This window comes from Xyrauchen texanus, chromosome 21 (assembly GCF_025860055.1).
Source record: "Xyrauchen texanus isolate HMW12.3.18 chromosome 21, RBS_HiC_50CHRs, whole genome shotgun sequence".
Lineage (NCBI taxonomy): Eukaryota > Metazoa > Chordata > Actinopteri > Cypriniformes > Catostomidae > Xyrauchen > Xyrauchen texanus.
The window spans coordinates 9,038,957-9,057,238 of record NC_068296.1 but is presented as its reverse complement, the minus strand read 5'-3'; the positions used below and the strand labels follow the sequence as shown (position 1 = coordinate 9,057,238).

The 18,282-nt window shown below is 38.6% G+C and overlaps 2 protein-coding genes across 2 annotated transcripts; both read left to right on the top strand.

Moving 5' to 3' along the window:
* The first annotated feature begins 54 nt into the window (after positions 1-54).
* Positions 55-4,425, top strand: LOC127661566 (interferon regulatory factor 2-binding protein 1-like). The gene is made up of 2 exons (XM_052152329.1): positions 55-2,139; positions 2,944-4,425. Exon 1 carries the CDS (start codon positions 267-269, stop codon positions 2,124-2,126), a length of 1,860 nt encoding a protein of 619 aa, XP_052008289.1. The 5' UTR covers positions 55-266; the 3' UTR covers positions 2,127-2,139; positions 2,944-4,425.
* Positions 4,426-8,432: 4,007 nt separating this feature from the next.
* On the top strand, positions 8,433-13,317 carry LOC127661573 (forkhead box protein A1-like). Its single transcript, XM_052152336.1, has 2 exons — positions 8,433-8,856; positions 10,118-13,317. Exons 1-2 carry the CDS (start codon positions 8,785-8,787, stop codon positions 11,369-11,371), a joined length of 1,326 nt encoding a protein of 441 aa, XP_052008296.1. The 5' UTR covers positions 8,433-8,784; the 3' UTR covers positions 11,372-13,317.
* The last annotated feature ends 4,965 nt before the right edge of the window (positions 13,318-18,282 follow it).

Genomic DNA, 18,282 nt, shown 5'->3' with positions numbered 1-18,282 from the left:
TAAAAGAGCTTCAGAGAAACTACATTTCCCAGACTGCATTGGCTCATAGTTGTGTAACTTTCGGAACGTCTTCCAGGAGAAATTCTGCGGCCCAGAGGACTTGGAAGAAACATCAAAACAAATCGATTCTGAATGACAGAAAGTCAAACTGAGTTGTATTTATTCGTCCGTAACGAGGAAATAGTCGCTCATAAACGCTCGGAGGCTGGCATCAAGAGAAAATCAGGGTGGATTTGAGAACGCAAGATCGCGAGGGCCTATCAAATATGTCCTCTACCTCGCATGCATCTTCCAGGCGGCAATGGTGCTACCTTTGCGACTTGCCAAAGATGCCGTGGGCCATGATCTGGGACTTCAGCGAGGCGGTGTGCAGAGGGTGTGTGAACTACGAGGGAGCGGACAGAATAGAGCTGCTCATTGACACAGCGCGACAGCTGAAGCGAACACATGTGATGCAGGACGGCAGATCTCCGGGTCCACAACCTGTTGGCAAACACGGTCCCGGTGGAAAGGAGGGTTCTATGGAGGCCGGCAGACCGCCCTCCGAGCGATATGAGAGGGGAAGAGAGTATGTGTCCGCTCGGCTGCCAAATGGCCTGCCTAGACTGGAAGATGGCGGTCCGCCTGAGGTTAGTAGGCAGAGTCCTAATGCCAGAAGGACTATGTTAGGGGCTGTACCACCTAATTTAATGGCACAGGGGCTCGTTGGAGCCCCTCATGGCCTGCTGACGGCAATGCCCGGTCTAAATGCCAGAGCTGGCAGTGCCCCCTTGACCATTTCTGCTCCAATGTTGAATGAGATCAGTAAAAGACAGGTCATGACCATGGGGATGAGTGTGGGTGTGGCATCTTTCATGAGCCCTGAGTTGGAAAAAGAGCTGAAAGAGAAGCAGAGAAACTCAGAAGTCCTCGCCGAGCTCTCAGAAAGCGTGAGGAACCGTGCGGACGACTGGGCTGGACGCCCCAAGGCTTTGCGTGAAGCCTTACACACTCTTTCTAGTTGCAGTCCGTTTAATGTACGCTTTAAAAAGGACCATGGCCTGCTGGGGAGAGTGTTTGCCTTCGATGCCAAGCTGGTGGTGGAGTTCGAGCTAAAAGTCTTTGTTGAATACCCCTGTGGGTCTGGTAACGTGTTCTCCAGCATATTAGCATTAGTCAAGCAGATGTTCCATGACTCTCAGAAAGATACCGGCAAGGTCATTAACTCAGGCTACAAATATGTTGAGTATGAGAAAAGACATGGCACCAGTGACTGGCGTCTTCTTTCTGATCTTCTCAGCGATGCAGTTCGAGCATTCAAAGACGCACCTGCCCCTGAAGCCCTCCCGCAGCCTTACCTGGATGCCAGTTACTCCATGCTACCCACCGCTTTCTGCAATATAGGCCGTCCCACACAGTCCAGAGTACGTAGACGTAAAGCCTCACCCGAGCCAGAAGGTGCGGAGAGGATGACCGCCGAGGAAATGCGGCAGCACTGGCCGCTAGGTCTGTTTCCTGGCATCCCTGGTCATATGCCAGCCACCTCACTAGCAGTGCAGCCACCAGCTCTCCAGGAGGGGTTGGGTACCCACAGTAGCGACCCTTCACCTATCACAGCACTCATGAATGTGGCAGACAATGTTGGCACAGCCGCCCAGTCCCCGAAAGATGCCCCTGGCAGCAGCGGTGCTCACTCGGCCAATGTAGGGCGTCAGAACAGCACCAGTCCTTCACCCGGTGGTCCGCGACGCCTGGTGTCACGGAACGGAGATCCCTCAGCTGGCAGCAGCATGGGTGGGCCAGCCACGACTGTCACAATGCCCCTCGCTGGCGGGGGTGACCAGGGGGCTGTTACAGGAGGTGAAGCCTCGGGTGGTGGTGGAGGTGCCCCGCTGTGCTGTACTATCTGCCACGAGCGCCTGGAAGACACACACTTCGTCCAGTGTCCATCAGTGCCAGGGCACAAATTCTGTTTCCCTTGCACCAGGGACTTCATCCGCAGACAGGGCTCAGGGAGTGAGGTTTACTGCCCCAGTGGGGAGAAGTGCCCGCTTATTGGCTCCAGTGTGCCGTGGGCCTTCATGCAAGGAGAGATCTCCACCATTCTGGCTGGAGATGTGAAGGTGAAGAAGGAGAGAGACCCCTAACAGCTTACAGCAGGTTTGATTTATTTATAATGTGTATATAACCACTATATCTGTTCTGTTGTTATATCTGTTATGGCCGCACAATGATAGAGCGTAACAGTGTAGTTCTGAAGTTAAAATCCCATTAATTCAGTTCACTGGCAAATTGATTTTTTACGATAACATATAAACCTTTAAAGACAAACCTACCATGAGATCTGGGGTTGTTAATCGACAGTATATGCTTCTGTTGAAGCCATTAGCCCATGTTATTTCAACTTTTTATAATTGTGTTTATTAGTGTAATTTTTGGTAAAGAACTACACCTGATCCTAAAGGGAAGTTGCGGCAAACAAAGTGCACGAAAAGCTCTACCAACCGCCAACTTCCATAACCCATTTGAGATATATCTGAATATTTTGCATTAAACTTGAAATATGTATTTTTCTAAACTTATAATCAACTTCGAATCATTAGTTTTATATTTTTTCATTGTTTTTAATTAAATTCCGTATTCGCATTGTAGCTCGTTACCTCATTAAAGACCGCAAGTACACGGTCTTGTAACTTCGGTCCAATTTTCAAATTGTTTGCTTCAAATGAAAGTTTTTTTTAGTGGTGTTGTTCACGTTGAAGCTGGTTGGGTTTGTTTATGGCTTAGAACTCCATTAATAAAACTTTATAAAATCACTTTGGAAAAAATACTTCCAGAACCAAGACATAATAATGTATATTTTATATATAACTAAACACGTATGACTTATTTTCCTCACTGCATCATATATTAACACCATATATTTTTATCATATTTATCATCTGTTTAATATTGCCCTAACAGAACTAAAACCTCACTCAGAGGAAGCTGTGATCCTGAGCCCAAAAGATGACGCCGTGACCATGTGGCCCGCAATACTGAAGAGACGACTGCTGGTGGGCAGGTCCTCTTCCTCCATCTACCCTTGCCCCTTTGTCCCTTGTTCCACATTTTTCTTCCCCTCACCTTGCCTCCTTTTGCAAAGTCAAAGGAGAATACAGCCATTTTTCTCTTTAGAGATGCCCATGTACAAAACACACCTGCACTTACTACAGTCACTTAGATTTGTTGCCCCACATAGATTGTTCTACGGTGCTTTAAGAACGTTCAGTCCTGAAAACGTTCAGTGCCCAGGTCCAACATCCTTTTGTATTTACTCTGAATGATATTCAAAAAACACATTTCAAAGATAGAGTGGAGTGAACAATGATTTCAACGAATGTGTTACCACCAGACAGATGCAGATTGTACAGCGGGAAGCCTGTTTGGAAAGGCTTCCTTTACAATCACAAAACCTTACCGACAATGACCTATACAGGCACACTCTTGTTTTGCTGTTGTCTATGCTGCATAAAACTGTTAAATAGGAGTATTACTATTTTAAGTGCTTAAAGCCCCTCATTACAATTGCTTTTCAATCCAGCATGTACAATAGATATCTGTATGTTTTATATTCTTGTGTAGATTTTACAAAAGTCTCCCTTTCAAATGGCTATAGATGTGCAATCTATAGATTTGATACCATATTGCTTTATGTACCACAATGTTTTTGAATGAATAGAAAACCAAAGATAGACATGCTGAGATCTTGTTGTATCATATGATGCTATAACATATATTTTTGTGGTAAAATTGTTTTGTGGCTTTCATCAAATAACAATGACAGTTATGGGGAATGTTATACATAGGGAACTTATATTTAAACCTTTATGGTTGGACACAAAATTTGTATTAAGTAAGCAGATCACTATATTTTGTATTGTAACCCATTGGCTTTTTAATTGTTGCAGGCGAAGAATAGTTTAATATTATGAGAACAGAGCTATTCTGTTTTTTACAAGTATATGGTCCAGATTTTTTTCCAGCACAATGTGTGAAAGATGTACTTTACGAGAATCCTTTTAAAGAAAGTGATAAAAGAATGTAAATACCCAGCATCTATTAGAAATGCAGTCCTGATATACAGTAGCCCCAGAAAAGTATTTGGTCAACTAAGCCACACTTAAAAGTCTATTAACTTAATTGCACATTAAATAATTGCAAATATCAAATTCTGAGGCTTCTACAGACCTTTTTAAGTGTGCCTTAAGTGTTAAAAATACATTTTGGGGCTACTGTAGACTTGGTTCTCCATATTGATTTTATATCTCTTCAGTCTTGTTTTATAACTTTGAAAAATACATAAATGACTAAGAATATAAATGCACAAAGTACTGTTTTATAAGACCTTTGTTTAAACGGCTTTGTTACAGCTCAAATTGTATTTAAATTAAAAGATTGACTTTTCACAAACTCTGAGACCATTGCTGTGGATTTTTTAAGTGTTTACTAATTCTATAGATGAATTCAAACATGGCCAAAAGCCTGCAAACATGATTAACTTAGATTTTGTTGATGCTAATTGGTTGGTCGGTTGCCAATTTTAAGGCTGAGATTACAGTGTTTTGCTGTTTTGATATACAAGGATTTATAATATTAATAAATTATATATTTATATAATTTATTAATAATTACATGTGTTTTAAATTGTGATATTAGACAATAAAGAATGCTTAATTTGCAAATGATTTTAACATGATTGTAAAAAAATTAGATTCCTCAACAAGTGTCTAGTTTTTAACAGACGGAGATTATCAGTAGAATTTGTTTTTATTATAACGTCTTAGATCCAGGGAGGCAATTATTGCCCCATTATAAATAATAATACTAATAATAATAATTTCTGACCCTGGATCTCACCCTTTATGGTCACGTTTTCCTTCTAAAATTGTTTGTTTTCACTGTTAAACATGAACATGATAATTTTTAGAGCTGTAAATCTACAAACTACATTTTATTTGTGTAATTCATTAGTCCACAGTAGTCAAGTTTTTTACGTGAACAAAATCAGTAGATTCTATTTTTTCCACATAAAATATCTTTTAGGTTAACTTTTCAAAGATTTTTACAGTGAAGTTTACATATAAGATAAACAGCACCAGGATTGTAGATAATGGGGGGAAATGTGGTAATGATTCTAGGTATCCAAAGGTTCAGGGGTGCCCACAACAAATTCAGAACTATTATTTTTATAGGTAAAGGGCCCATAGCAACAGGGGCCAACATTTCTTGCTACGGCCATGCACAGCACAGCATTGAAATAATATGACCCAATAATGGGAGGAACTGCTTTGGACTTTGAATTTTTGACTTGAGCATTATGAAAGTGTGAGAGTGTGTAGACCATATTGGGTTGTTTTTATTGGAGATTCAAAAACTGTTCAAGGTTAGAGAATGTTTGCTTTCTTACTCTCTGCTTATCTGCTATGTGTGCGTGGCGAAAGGACATTATTTCAAACCTCACGGTTTACATCTGCATTTGACACCAGTATTTTTGTTAAACATAAATATTCCACCCACAGCAAGAGGAAAATTTCATTTGCAAGAAGGAAGTAATATGAATTGGTAAAATCTGGTCACAGGACAGGTCGTCTCTTTGCTGTAGTGGAAACCTTTGTCCAGCAGATGGAAATATTCTACCAACTGTTGCATATATTGCATGAAAATGTTTATAGTCCTAAAAAGCTCATTCTTATAATCACTTCTTGATCCAGCCTGTAGAATAGATATGTTATAGACATATAATGTAATAATAAAAAATCAATTATACAATATTTAGACAGATAGATAGATAGACAGACAGACAGACAGATAGACAGATAGACAGATAGATAGGCAACCATTAATAACTGACCCCATGCTGACTCCTCAAAATCCCTAAGACACGTTTCTAATATTCAGCTTCCTCCATTAGCGTCACCCATTGAGACTATTGTTATCCAATTATAGAGGTGTTAATGAACGAGTCGCCTCTACATTGGAATGAAATGCGCTGAGACAGCTGGAGGATGTTCACATGTGTGTTCGCCAATAGGCCTACACCATTTAATGAAAGTGAAGGAATATTGAGGATTGTTTTTTTTTTTTTTTTTTTTTTTTTTTTTGTCACTGAAAGTAATTTAAAATACCACATTTATAGTAGCCTAACTTAAATATAAAACTTTTTGTGTAGCAATATTTAGTAGCGCAGGTCACATTTTGGGGGTCAGCTGTATTCTCTTTTAGCGACTAATCCTGTCGACCCCCCGCCAATAGATCAATTACATTTCCATTCATTAACCATTAGGAAACGCATTGACATTCTGATGTTCCTGTCTGCGCCTATCAACGAGATGTGTATTCTCAGACGTGAGATGCGCATCGGTGGTCCTTTTTTCACGGGTCATTTCTAGTCAGGCAATGGTTTACAGACCTTCCCATAGAAAATAACAGTTCTTGTTCTGGGAAATTTGCACGTTCTAACACTTTTTTCTCACAAATAAAAACGGGTTATGAAATATAAATAGTCTATACTCTCTGTAAACTCTTCTTCGGATCACGGCAGTTTGTTGTTCAAAATTTGCTTATATTTTCCAAATTATTTAATGCTAAAAATAATCAAATTAATAGCTTAGTTTTTTTATATTATTATTATTATTATTCGATTGTTTTGGGAACGAACTCATATGTCCAAGAGCTGCAGGTTTGTGAAAGAGGGCACGAGATCATCTTTTATAAAATCTCGGGAATTAATCGCCGTCCTTCGCTTGGCCGACTGTAGCCGAAGTGAAAGTGATAGCCAAGGGGATTTAAAACTTTTTAAACTGGTACCTCACATTACTGAGGTGGAACCCCCATCGTGATGCATTTAAACGCTGATGGGCTCATACCGCCCTGAGCACGTCACTGATGACAGAACCAGCCATCAAATGATTGACTGAAGATATTTTTTGCTGACGTCACATTAAAAGCGGCCCATGGGTCCCTACTCAAGAATAAAAGAAAATAACATTATCTATCTATCTCAAAATCATGACATGTCTAGAACAGGATTCATTACTTTCACATTGAAATTTCCTGAGACACAACTGGCTGTCAAACTATTGAGCTCAGCTACACATAACATACACATAATTTTCTCAGGCACTATAAATATATGCTAAATATTATTTCAGTAGTACACCCAAATGACTAGTCATATCATACTGGTTGTGTTGTGCTTGCTAGTTTACTTCCACAATGTTTCTTTATCAAATAACAATGTCAAATTTAAATTAAGTCAATCACTGAAACAACATGTTATTGTATTTATGATTACCTCACTCTTTCACTAAGGCACTTGCAAGTTGCCCAGACATGTCTAGGGGGAATGGCCCTAGCCTTCACCCTCCAATCCAACAGGTCCAAGACATGCTCAATGGGATTGAGATCCGGGATTTTCACTGGCCATGGCAGAACACTGACATTCCTGTCTTGCAGGAAATCATGCACAGAAGGAGCAGTATGGCTGGTGGCATTGTCATGCTGAAGGGTCATGTCCCTATGAGGGAGGAGGATGTCTTCCCTGTAACACACAGCATTGAGATTGCCTGCAATAGCAACAAGCTCAGTCCGATGATGCTGTGACACACCGCCCCAGACCATGACAGACCCTCTACCTCCAAATCGATCCCGCTCCAGAGTACAGGCCTGTTGCGATTGCAATTAATTGCCCTGGCCACATCTGCAGTCCTCATGCCTCCATACAGCATGCCTAGTTCACGCAGATAAACAGGGACCCTGGGCATCTTTCTTTTTGTGTTTTCCAAAGTCAGTAGAAAAGTCTCTTTAGTGTCCTAAGTTTTTATATCTGTGACCTTAATTGCCTACATCTGTAAGCTGTTAGTGTCTTAACGGCCTTTCCACAGGTGCATTTTCATTAATTGTTTATGGTTCATTAAACAAGCATGGAAAACATTGTTTAAGCCCTTTACAATAAAGATCTGTAAAGTTATTAGTATTTTTACAAAATGATCTTTAATATACAGTGTCTGGAAAAAGGGACATTTCTTTTTTTTGCTGAGTTTATAATATGTGCATGCATATGGAATGCTGATAAATAACCATTGTTGTTAATTCATGGTTGCACAGAAAGTCAATGTGATAACATTTGTTTGAATAAAGAACTAATTTATCTTGTTATAAACAAAAAACAAAACAAAAAAAAGACATAGTCCATGTACTATTTTAAGGCCCGAAATTGTCTGGGATGACAATTGAGATGGACGTCTCCGCTGGCCAATATACAGAACAGCAGGGGGCAAGAGAGACCGTTCGGGATCTCTTCCTGGGTCCCGGGACACTATTCAAATGGACTCTTGGGGCGGTCCCTTACCTGCGTGCGTTTTAAAGCCTGGAGGTTAGACTTTCTTACTGTACTTATTCATAGCGACCTGATAGAGTCACACCACGCGCCACGTCTCTGCGGCAGCTTCAGTTTGGACTTTCTTCAGGACTTATTTGAAAATGCGTAGGACCTACCGCTCCTGCCACACAAAAGTGAGTGAACTAACCGATCATGAGAACACAACAAATTGATCCACGGGACTGAAGAAAAGAAGAAAAAAGCAACTGTATTACATGCTGTTGAATTACATGGATTTTGAGGCTTTGGAATCATAAAGTTTGTCGTCTTGTGGGACATTTGTTGTATACCCCCCCCACCCCCCCACCCCCCAAAAAAGAGAGGACAAAACTGTAGAGTCCTGTCACTATTCCGTTTCTTTCGAGTTACAACTTTATTCGGGGATGTTGAGCTCTGTGAAGATGGAATCTCATGAAATTCCTGAATGGAATGCTTTCTACAGCGAGGCAAGTGAGGTAAGTTTGGAAAAGTCTTTAATATTGTTATATGTTAGCTATAATACATTTTTCTATATTAGCAATATTATAGATAGATAGATAGATAGATAGATAGATAGATAGATAGATAGATAGATAGATAGATAGATATTTCAGTTATTTAAGGAAAACAGTTTTTTTTAGTTCAAATCAGAATATTTAGGCTACTCAATCTATCTACGTTTTTTTTTCACAAAACATTAGCATTAGAATGTTTTTAAATGCTTAATAATCAGAATGAAATATTAATGAAATTTTTAATGTAAATGTAAATATTAGGCGTTTAAAATATTAAATATTAAAACGTTGATGTAATATCTGCACACAGCATTATTTTATTAGAACATAATTAAGAGATTTTAATGCCACGTTTATTTCCAGTCTCTTCCACACATTCTACACGTTAATTCCAATAGAACAATTTCTTTGCCCGATTTTGCAGAAATTATTCATTAAACGCATTTACAAATTTACGTCGTTCAACATTTGAGAATTTAAATCTTTTATATTATAATATTTTATTAATGCATAATAGATACAAATCTTTTCCATCAAGAACCAAGAGATATATTAAAACAAACAACAACAAAAAGGAAAATAAACAAATAAACCGTTCAAATATAAAAAAAAATATACATTTTTTACATATTTCAGTACACTTTACAGCTTTCTTGTTACTCAAATTGGAAATTAATATCCAAATTAATTGTTGTTGTTGCTCAGCATCCGCATTTTGTCATAGCAAACTTATCGCCTGAATGTAGGCTATTTATTTACGCCTTTTTTATTCTATTAGTTTTATTTCACTTTTCAGATTTGTTTTTCTAAAACGGAGCAGTTTTCCGTATAGTGAGTGACCCGTGGTGCCATTTTAACTAATAATTAGTTATAATATTTAAAAACGAAATAAAATTTTTTTGGGGAAACTGCTGAACCTGAAAATCTAAAACAATACCCATGAAACTCATTTATGGGCTAATAATAAATGAATAAAAACAACTTAAATGGTAAATAGACTTTTGTATTAAATATATTTTGCCACCAAGTTAGAATATATTGCAGTTATTTATTATTTAGAAGTCTCAGGTGAAACGCTGTAGTATTTTATCTATTTGTGAGTGTGTGTGTGTGTGTGTTTATATACTATTAAGATTTTGTTTTATAGTTGGTTACAAAATTGTTAACGAGTTGATGATGTATTTATGGGGAAACATTAATGCCCTCTATTATTTTACTTTAGATGTACTCCTCTCCAAGTGCCATGAACTCAATGAGCAGCTTGAACAGCTACATAAATCTAAACTCGGCCTGTTCCACAACCAGCATGAATATGGGCTACCCCAGTGCAGGTCTCAACAGCAGCCCATTGACCAGCATGGGTGGAGGCCCCAACCATATGAGCCTGTCCCCAGTAGGCTCCTCTTTGAACCCCAGTTCTTTGACCCAGCTGGGCTCTTCTGCATCCTCTCTGGGTCCCCTCTCCCATTACCAGAGCATGGGTCAGCCCATGTCCCAGATCAGCTACCCCTCTCCTACCTCCCTAAACCGGACTAAGGAGGTGCCAAAGCCTTACCGTCGCTCTCTGACCCACGCCAAGCCACCATACTCCTACATATCCCTCATAACAATGGCTATTCAGCAGTCCAACAGTAAGATGCTAACACTCAATGAAATTTACCAGTGGATCATGGATCTGTTCCCATACTACCGCGAGAACCAGCAGCGCTGGCAAAACTCAATCCGCCACTCTCTGTCTTTCAACGACTGCTTCATCAAAGTGGCACGTTCGCCCGACAAGCCTGGCAAGGGCTCCTACTGGGCGCTGCATCCCAATTCAGGGAACATGTTTGAGAATGGCTGCTACCTGCGTCGCCAGAAGCGCTTCAAGATCGAGGATAAATCTGGAAAGAAGAGCACGACAAAGTCTCAGGAGGGTGGCGGTACAAAAGGTAGGCACAGAGGGGAGGGACTGCAGGAAGAGCACAGTCCTGCCATGGGCTCAGAGTGTGCAGATTCAGCCCATTCTGACAGTTCCCATTCTGGATCAGCCTCGGAGGAGCAGCAGAGGAACCTGGTGCAGCTGGATTGCCCATCTCAGCCACCCAGCCTTTCGCACAGTTCACCAGTGAACATTCAATCTTCATTATCCTCATCCATGGCCCCTTCTAGCTCTCACCTGCACTCTCAGGGTATGGGTGGAGGCCCCCATCTGCTGGCCAGCCCAATGCAACATCTGGATCTGCAGAATGACCCACTAAAGTCCATGGACCCCCACTACAATTTCAACCATCCATTCTCCATCACAAATATAATGTCCAATGAACAGAAGATGGACTTCAAGTCATACCAGGATCAGGTGATGGCATACAACAGCTACACAGCATCTTCCCCTCTGGCCACCAAACAGATCTATGACAGTGCAGGGCAATCTGGCATTGACTCCGGTGCCTACTACCAGACCCTCTACAGTAGGTCTGTCCTCAATGCATCATAATGTGTCTACCAAAAAAAATAAAAAAACAAGCCATTTGAACTCTATGGACACTTAATGGCTGTCTATTTAGACAGGATTTCTACATCTTCACAGCATAGAACCTCTGAAAAAAAGGCTATTTCTTTCAGAAACTAGTTGAATATTGTTTTTCTGAATTTTCTAAATTCATATATTCAGGAACTAAACTTTTGGTTTTGGATGTATCCCAGAAGATGTATACAAATGATGCCATGTGTATATACTGTTTGCATATGTTTGGGGAGCAGGAGTCAGGCATTTATTTATGAAGGGAAGAATTTAATATATCTTTTATTAATTTGTGTTGTGAAGTTACATTAAACAATTATGAGAGGACATAGATTGCAGAAATGTTTGAGTTCAGGTTACTGCTGTGAGCAGGTGTTACTGTGTTACAGGGAAAGTCTTGTGTCGTGTTGCAGTGAAATGCATGTTGTTTAAGCACGCTAACACAGTGCACAACTTTTCCCTTAGGAGAGTGCGTACCCTTATGCTTGTCCCTTAGAGAAGCTGAAGAAATTACTTTTTTAAACTTGGCCATGAAAGAAGTCATTTTGTATATTCTGTGCTTCGGTGAAAATGTATTTGTTAAGTATATAGATAAAAGTTTCGACAAAGACAGATAAAACTGTGTTAAGCCAGATGATTATTTTCCCCCCACATTATAGGCAATAATATTCATAAAATAGATGTCAAATACTTTAAGTTTGCATCAGTTCCACTGTTATTCCAGTGTGCCACCAAGTCTGCAAAGCTCAGCTGTAACGGTTACTAAAAGATCAGCAGACAATGCACTAAGGGCCATTTCCATACAATACTTTGCACTAGTGACCTCTCTGTTCTACATTACTGGGGAGGGGTGAGATCGTTTTGTTACAGCAATGCTTTGTAACTACCTTTTTATCAGAAAATTATGCAAACCCTGATGAAATTGCCATGATGTGTTGTTGTGAGGCCTCTATATCCTCCTTCCAATACTTTAAGCCAGTTTTAATTAAAAACTTCATGTTAAGCCATCATGTCGCAAACAAATTCTTGCGAATTGGTTTGAATTTTGTAAGAAAGCAGGTCAGAATATGTTCTTGTACTGTTTAGTTTCAAAAGACTATGTTTATTTAAACCCAGCTTTTTGTCCGTTGGGCTTAGAAGATAAGTGTCTTAATATATATCTATATATGTTGCTATATGTGGTTGATTGTTTCATGGTATGTTCTTAATGTTGTTATGTTCTTTTCATATTAAACAAACAAATAAAAACTGAGTTCTTCAAATTATATAATACATATTCTTGAAATATAACTGACTGTATTGAAAAGATTTTAATATTATGCCTATACATTATACGGAAGTCATTTTCAAGAAAATTATGCATTGACAAATCTAAACTCAGAAATGACTTAAACCTTCCTACTCAGAAACAATCAGTCTACCCAATCTAGAAACAGCAATGATTCTAAGAACAGTTTAAGCACCGACTCGCAGTTTAACTGAAGGACACACACAGGAATAAGCCATACGTCAGCCCTGTTCATTACAGAGCTGGAGAATAATGCAGAATTGTAGGATCTGGACATGATTTTGCTGATTTTATTAATCAGCTTTGAATTATTTAATTATTTAGATTTAGTATGGAAACTGAGAGCAAGTTGAGTCCAAAGCTGTAGCATATCTAGTGTGCATTAGAGTCAATTTGAGTAATAGGGAAAATTGGGCCACTGGGGTTCTAAATACTATTATTATTAAATTATTAAATTCTTTGTTTTTATACACAATTTACAATCATAATTAAAATCAAACTGCACAATGATGACTTCATATATTTTACAGTTTCATTTTCTGTTAATGCATGATTTCCTGTAAAGCTGCTTTGAAATGATGTGTGTTGTTAAAAGTGCTATACAAATCAAAATAAACTTGCCTTTTTTACATTCCGATAGCTATCAAAAAGTGACCCAGTTTACGTGAATTTACCCAATATATGTTGTGGCTAGTAGTCACACTTTTTTTAGGTTCTCCTTTCAAAGTCAGTTTCTGTTTAGGCATATACCTTAAAATCTTGGACTTGTTGTCTGTAGGGGTAAGTGACAATATAGCCCGCTATTAAACAGCTTATTATAGGCTTTTTGGCTAAATCTAAACAGTAAAAAAAAGGTAACATACAAAAATATCCCTTGTATTTGCTAATTGTTTTCAATTACAACATACAAAACACATTTGACAACTTTCCCTAACTTGACCTTTGTCCTGAGAACCTTGTTCAACCTTTATTTTAAATCTACCTTTAGTTGATTCTTGCTTGAATGCCAGTGTGGTTTTATTGTGTTCACCTGTTTACCCAACAGCTATGACAAAAATGGGGATATTGTAATATTTGCTTGGCACAAATCATTAATTTAGTTTGAAAGCAACAAACAAAACCATTGTGTTTGGACTTTTCACTTAAAATCTTATAGTTAAAGAGATATAGGCCTTATAACTACCTTGTGTGACAACTAGCCCCGGATCTCCCCTAATTCACTATTTTACTCATTTTAATAGTGTTTATAGAACAGTAAAGATGACAAGAGCAATATAACAACCACCTTGCAGACATGTTCCATCTGTCATGATAATAACAGTAATCATTTATAGGCCCAAATGCATCTGCCAATAATGAATAACTAGTTCATATATACCTCAAGACACCAAATAATTTTTGTAATAATTGCTGGACAAGAACTTTATAGTGTTCTTTTGATTTTTGTGTGAAATATCCCACCCACCCTGTCTCTTTTTCCCTCTCCCTCTTTCTCTCAAGCCGTGGTTCAGCTGTGTTTTTTGCAGAGGGCTGTGAAACCATCCTCTCTTGTCACGTTGCTCTGTAAAGCCTTTTCAAAGGCAGAGCAGATTGCATGCAAAAGTAAAGGAAGGATAAAAGAGAGACACGGCTAGAGAACGAGAGAGAATGTAAAGTAGACTCTGCCCTGGGTCTCCTGGTGGGAATCTATAGTAGCTATTTCTTCATGAGAAACACAAAGGGACCTTGCTGCTGGGACACTAACCTGATAAGATAGCCAGTACTGAACTGATATGGTTTCAAGGGTGACACAATGGCAAATTAGGGACAAGGAACAGAGGGCCCTTCCCATCATGACTAAACTGGAACTTACCCAATTAAGAACTTGGGCTATTTAAATTTTAAGGGCACGTTCACCCAAAAATGCAAATTGTTCTTTCATTTATTCGCCCTCATGTTGCACCAACCTCTTATGACTTTCAAAATAAGTTGTTGGGCAGAGTTAGCCTCAGTCACCATTCACTTACATAAATGTTTTATTTTCATGAAATAAAAGTAAATGGTGAGTGAGTCTATCAGTCCCTAACATAAACCAAACAACGTATCATAATCATGAACCATATCAGAACCACTTTATTAAATAGTCCACTACAATGGTAGAACCTGTGGGACAGGTGCCATTAGTGATGCTGATATTGGGAAAAAAAACATGCATGACACTTGTGACGTTGGCACTTTTACAGGACAGTGAGAAGGTGAATAATAACTTCCGTTCTTTCAGACATAACACCAGGACCTGATAAGAAACTTTTATTAGAAGACCATAAATGTGTATGAAATCACTTTCATCTCCACATTTCTGATCAGCTCTTAGATATGTTTGTTAATCCATATTCTCCATCTACCCATTTCACTCATTCTTTCTCTGTCCAACAATACTGCCTTTTAAAATATGTACATGCTTTGAGGCAGAGTTCACCAAAAAATAAAAACTGAGTGTCCTCTCTGAGCATTTTTCTGTTGGGGGGACAGTCCAGAGACATCATTTTGTAATCCTTGCTTGAGTGTTTGAAAAAAGAATGTAATGGAAGTGAATGGTGACTGAGGCTGACATTCTGCCTTACATTCCTTTTGCATTTCACTGAATAAAGAAAGTAAATGAAGACAGAATTTTCATTTTTGAATGAACTATCCCTTTAAGCATGTTTGTGATAGGTAAAAGGAGGTAAAGATGGAAGGATAAAGAACGAGTGAAACACAGAGAAGGAAATAAAATACTAAGGAAAAAGAGAGACCTAAAAAACTTTCCTGGCTCTCCAAGAAGATGTGCTATGCAAATGACTGGTGGAGCATCCTTAACTGTATCCTGTAGAAGGGGTGTGCTTTGTTGACTTTTGTTAGTGTTCTTTAAAGAAGCGCTGCAATGGGCCTCAGAGGGCACCACCCTGTTCAAGCCACAGGCAATTTCTTGGGTGTCAGGTTTTTTAATATAAGGTGTGCTTCAGGGCAGATGGGTTTAGACTTCCCTTTTTTCCCTTTTCTTTTTTATGAGTGCAGATATTTGAGTCATTTGCACTGATAAATGGACCATTTACATATTAGTCATTTTCAGTTTGAATTATTTACAATGCATTCGCAATTATATTCAGTCACAATTTATTTATCAGTTTTCATGATACTGTGTATTTATGTTAATACGTTATACTAATTAACTCTATGTACTTTATGTGTAATTATTTTATGGAGCAGATTGTACTTAAATATTGTTATTGTTATTACTATGGTAATGTTGTTGGTGTAGTCTGATAACAAAGTAATTAGCTACTGTAATCCAATTACTTTTTAGACAAAGTTAGTGTAACACATTGCATTTTAAATGACTGTAATCAGCTTATAGCTACTAACTTTTAATTAAATTAATTACTTTTACAAACAGTACTTGGGCTCCACATATTTCAAAAATAAAATGATTCTTGCTGACTTGCATGCGACAATGACCAAGGAGAAAATACAGACATTGTTTTGTATTCCTTATGCAGAAAACAAAAACAATAAAAAGTGTTTTAAAAAGTAATTCACAAGTAATGTAACTAGCAATGTGATTTCTTTTCAGCTAAGTAATCCGCAAGGTACACTGATTACAATTTTAGATTAGTCATTCGTAATTTGAAGTGGATTACTGTTTTAGAGTAAATACCCAACACTGGTAATTAGACAATGTGTATCGTTTAATACGTTATACAGACACTACAATTATTACCTTACATTTATTACTCTAATATTTACAATTCTGACTATGCAGTTACAACATCTTTGAGAAAAACATTCATTTATATGAGATCTCAAAGTTTCCCACAACAGTATATGTAAGGCAAAACTATTGTGCTGGCTCTTGCAGGTTACTATAATATTCATATTTAAATCCATAAACTATTTTCGAGGACGTCTTACTGTCACTCCAACAGAGATCAGTAGAGAAACAGAGCCAGCAAAAGATCATAAACAAGAGCAGGAAAATGGAGAGAGCCAGAGACAAAGAGAGAGAGAGAGAGAGAGAGAGAGAGAGAGAGAGAGAGAGCATGTGTCATGGAAAGCATTCATAGGGTGCAGGTTAGAGGTAGATAAAGGCTGGACTTTGCTCTATGGCATGCTGTGGGTGAAGGTAAAATGGCTGCTGATTAGGCCAGACAGAGACAACGGCAGCCGAACAGCTTGATTAAATTTTCCTTTCAGAGAGAGGCAGATTGATCTTGGCTTGATCACTGTGTCAACAAAACAGAGACCTGTGTGTTCCTGTCACTGTGTAGTCCTTATAGCCGCAGTCAAATGCAGTCTGTCAATGTAATCAGTTCATTAGAGCTATTACAGTTGATGCTTACATGCTTTAAACCTTAACATAGTTGTTTCAGTGTTAATTACCTTTTTAAGACTACAGTGAATATTTGAGATTAAAGAATTCCTGTAGCAAAAACTTATCACTGTGTTAAAACCAGAAGCATCAGCATCATGTCTATTCAAACAGAGGGGCCATGTTCAGCCAAGTGCATTTTTAAAGCAACTTCCCCAAAAGATTATTTGAATCTATTATATGTTGCACAATTTTGAATAAGTCTTAATGCAGTGGCAGAAATCAACCATTTGCATGTCTAAATGTGATTAGTCCAATCGAGTTGCAACTTCCACAGTGTTATTTACATACCTACCCAAATGTCGCTTGAAGCTCATGTAACATTATTCCTGTGGATCACAAAAGTAGTTAGCAAAATGTTAAAGCTGCTCTTTTTCTATTGAAAGGAAAATGCATGGTGAAAACTGGCTGTAAAGTTCAGTTTTAATTTTCAACATATGTGGTTGAAACAAAAAATAGCAAGTGACTTGCAATGAAGGAAGACATTGCATTTATTTATAAAGACAACATATTTTTCAGATATACAGAACATCTCATATACGTGTGTGTGATAGGTCAATATACAGTTTTGTATATATTAGGTATGCATTTGAACCCTGGTGCCCAAGCTCACTAGACACAAACTATACCAGTAGACTAACACATTTAACACATATTCTAGTTAAAATAGTGCTTTGTTTTCTTTAAGTTATGCCTTATTTCACATGGGGTGCCAAGTGAGCCAGGGCTTCCACTGAAAAAAAAAAAGGTGCTTGGCACCCTTGGTTAAAAAACTCTTCTTTAGTGTTGAAGAGAAGAATTTTGTAAGGTCTAAAATTCAGATAAACTAGACGGGGATGTGTGTGTGTGTGTGTGTGTGTGTGTGTGTGTGTGTGTGTGTGTGTGTGTGTGTGTGTGTGTGTGTGTGTGTGTGTGTGTGTGTGTGTGTGTGTGTGTGTGTGTGTGTGTCCTTGCTCTGGTGATTTACGAGGCCATGGATAGTGGCTGTCAAGTCAGGCTGTGTTGTCTTTTGGTCTAGTCGAGACTGACACTTTCTTCCTGATCTGTCCCCTAACACATCCACATGGACCCCAGATGTACATAGACATTCCTGCAGAATTCATTCCCATAGCATTCAAACACATAGCCTTCAAATCCTCAGACCTCACCTTTGTCCTCCAAAGACCCTCAGGATCAAATAACTGTCTTAGATAGATAAGTACCCTTCCA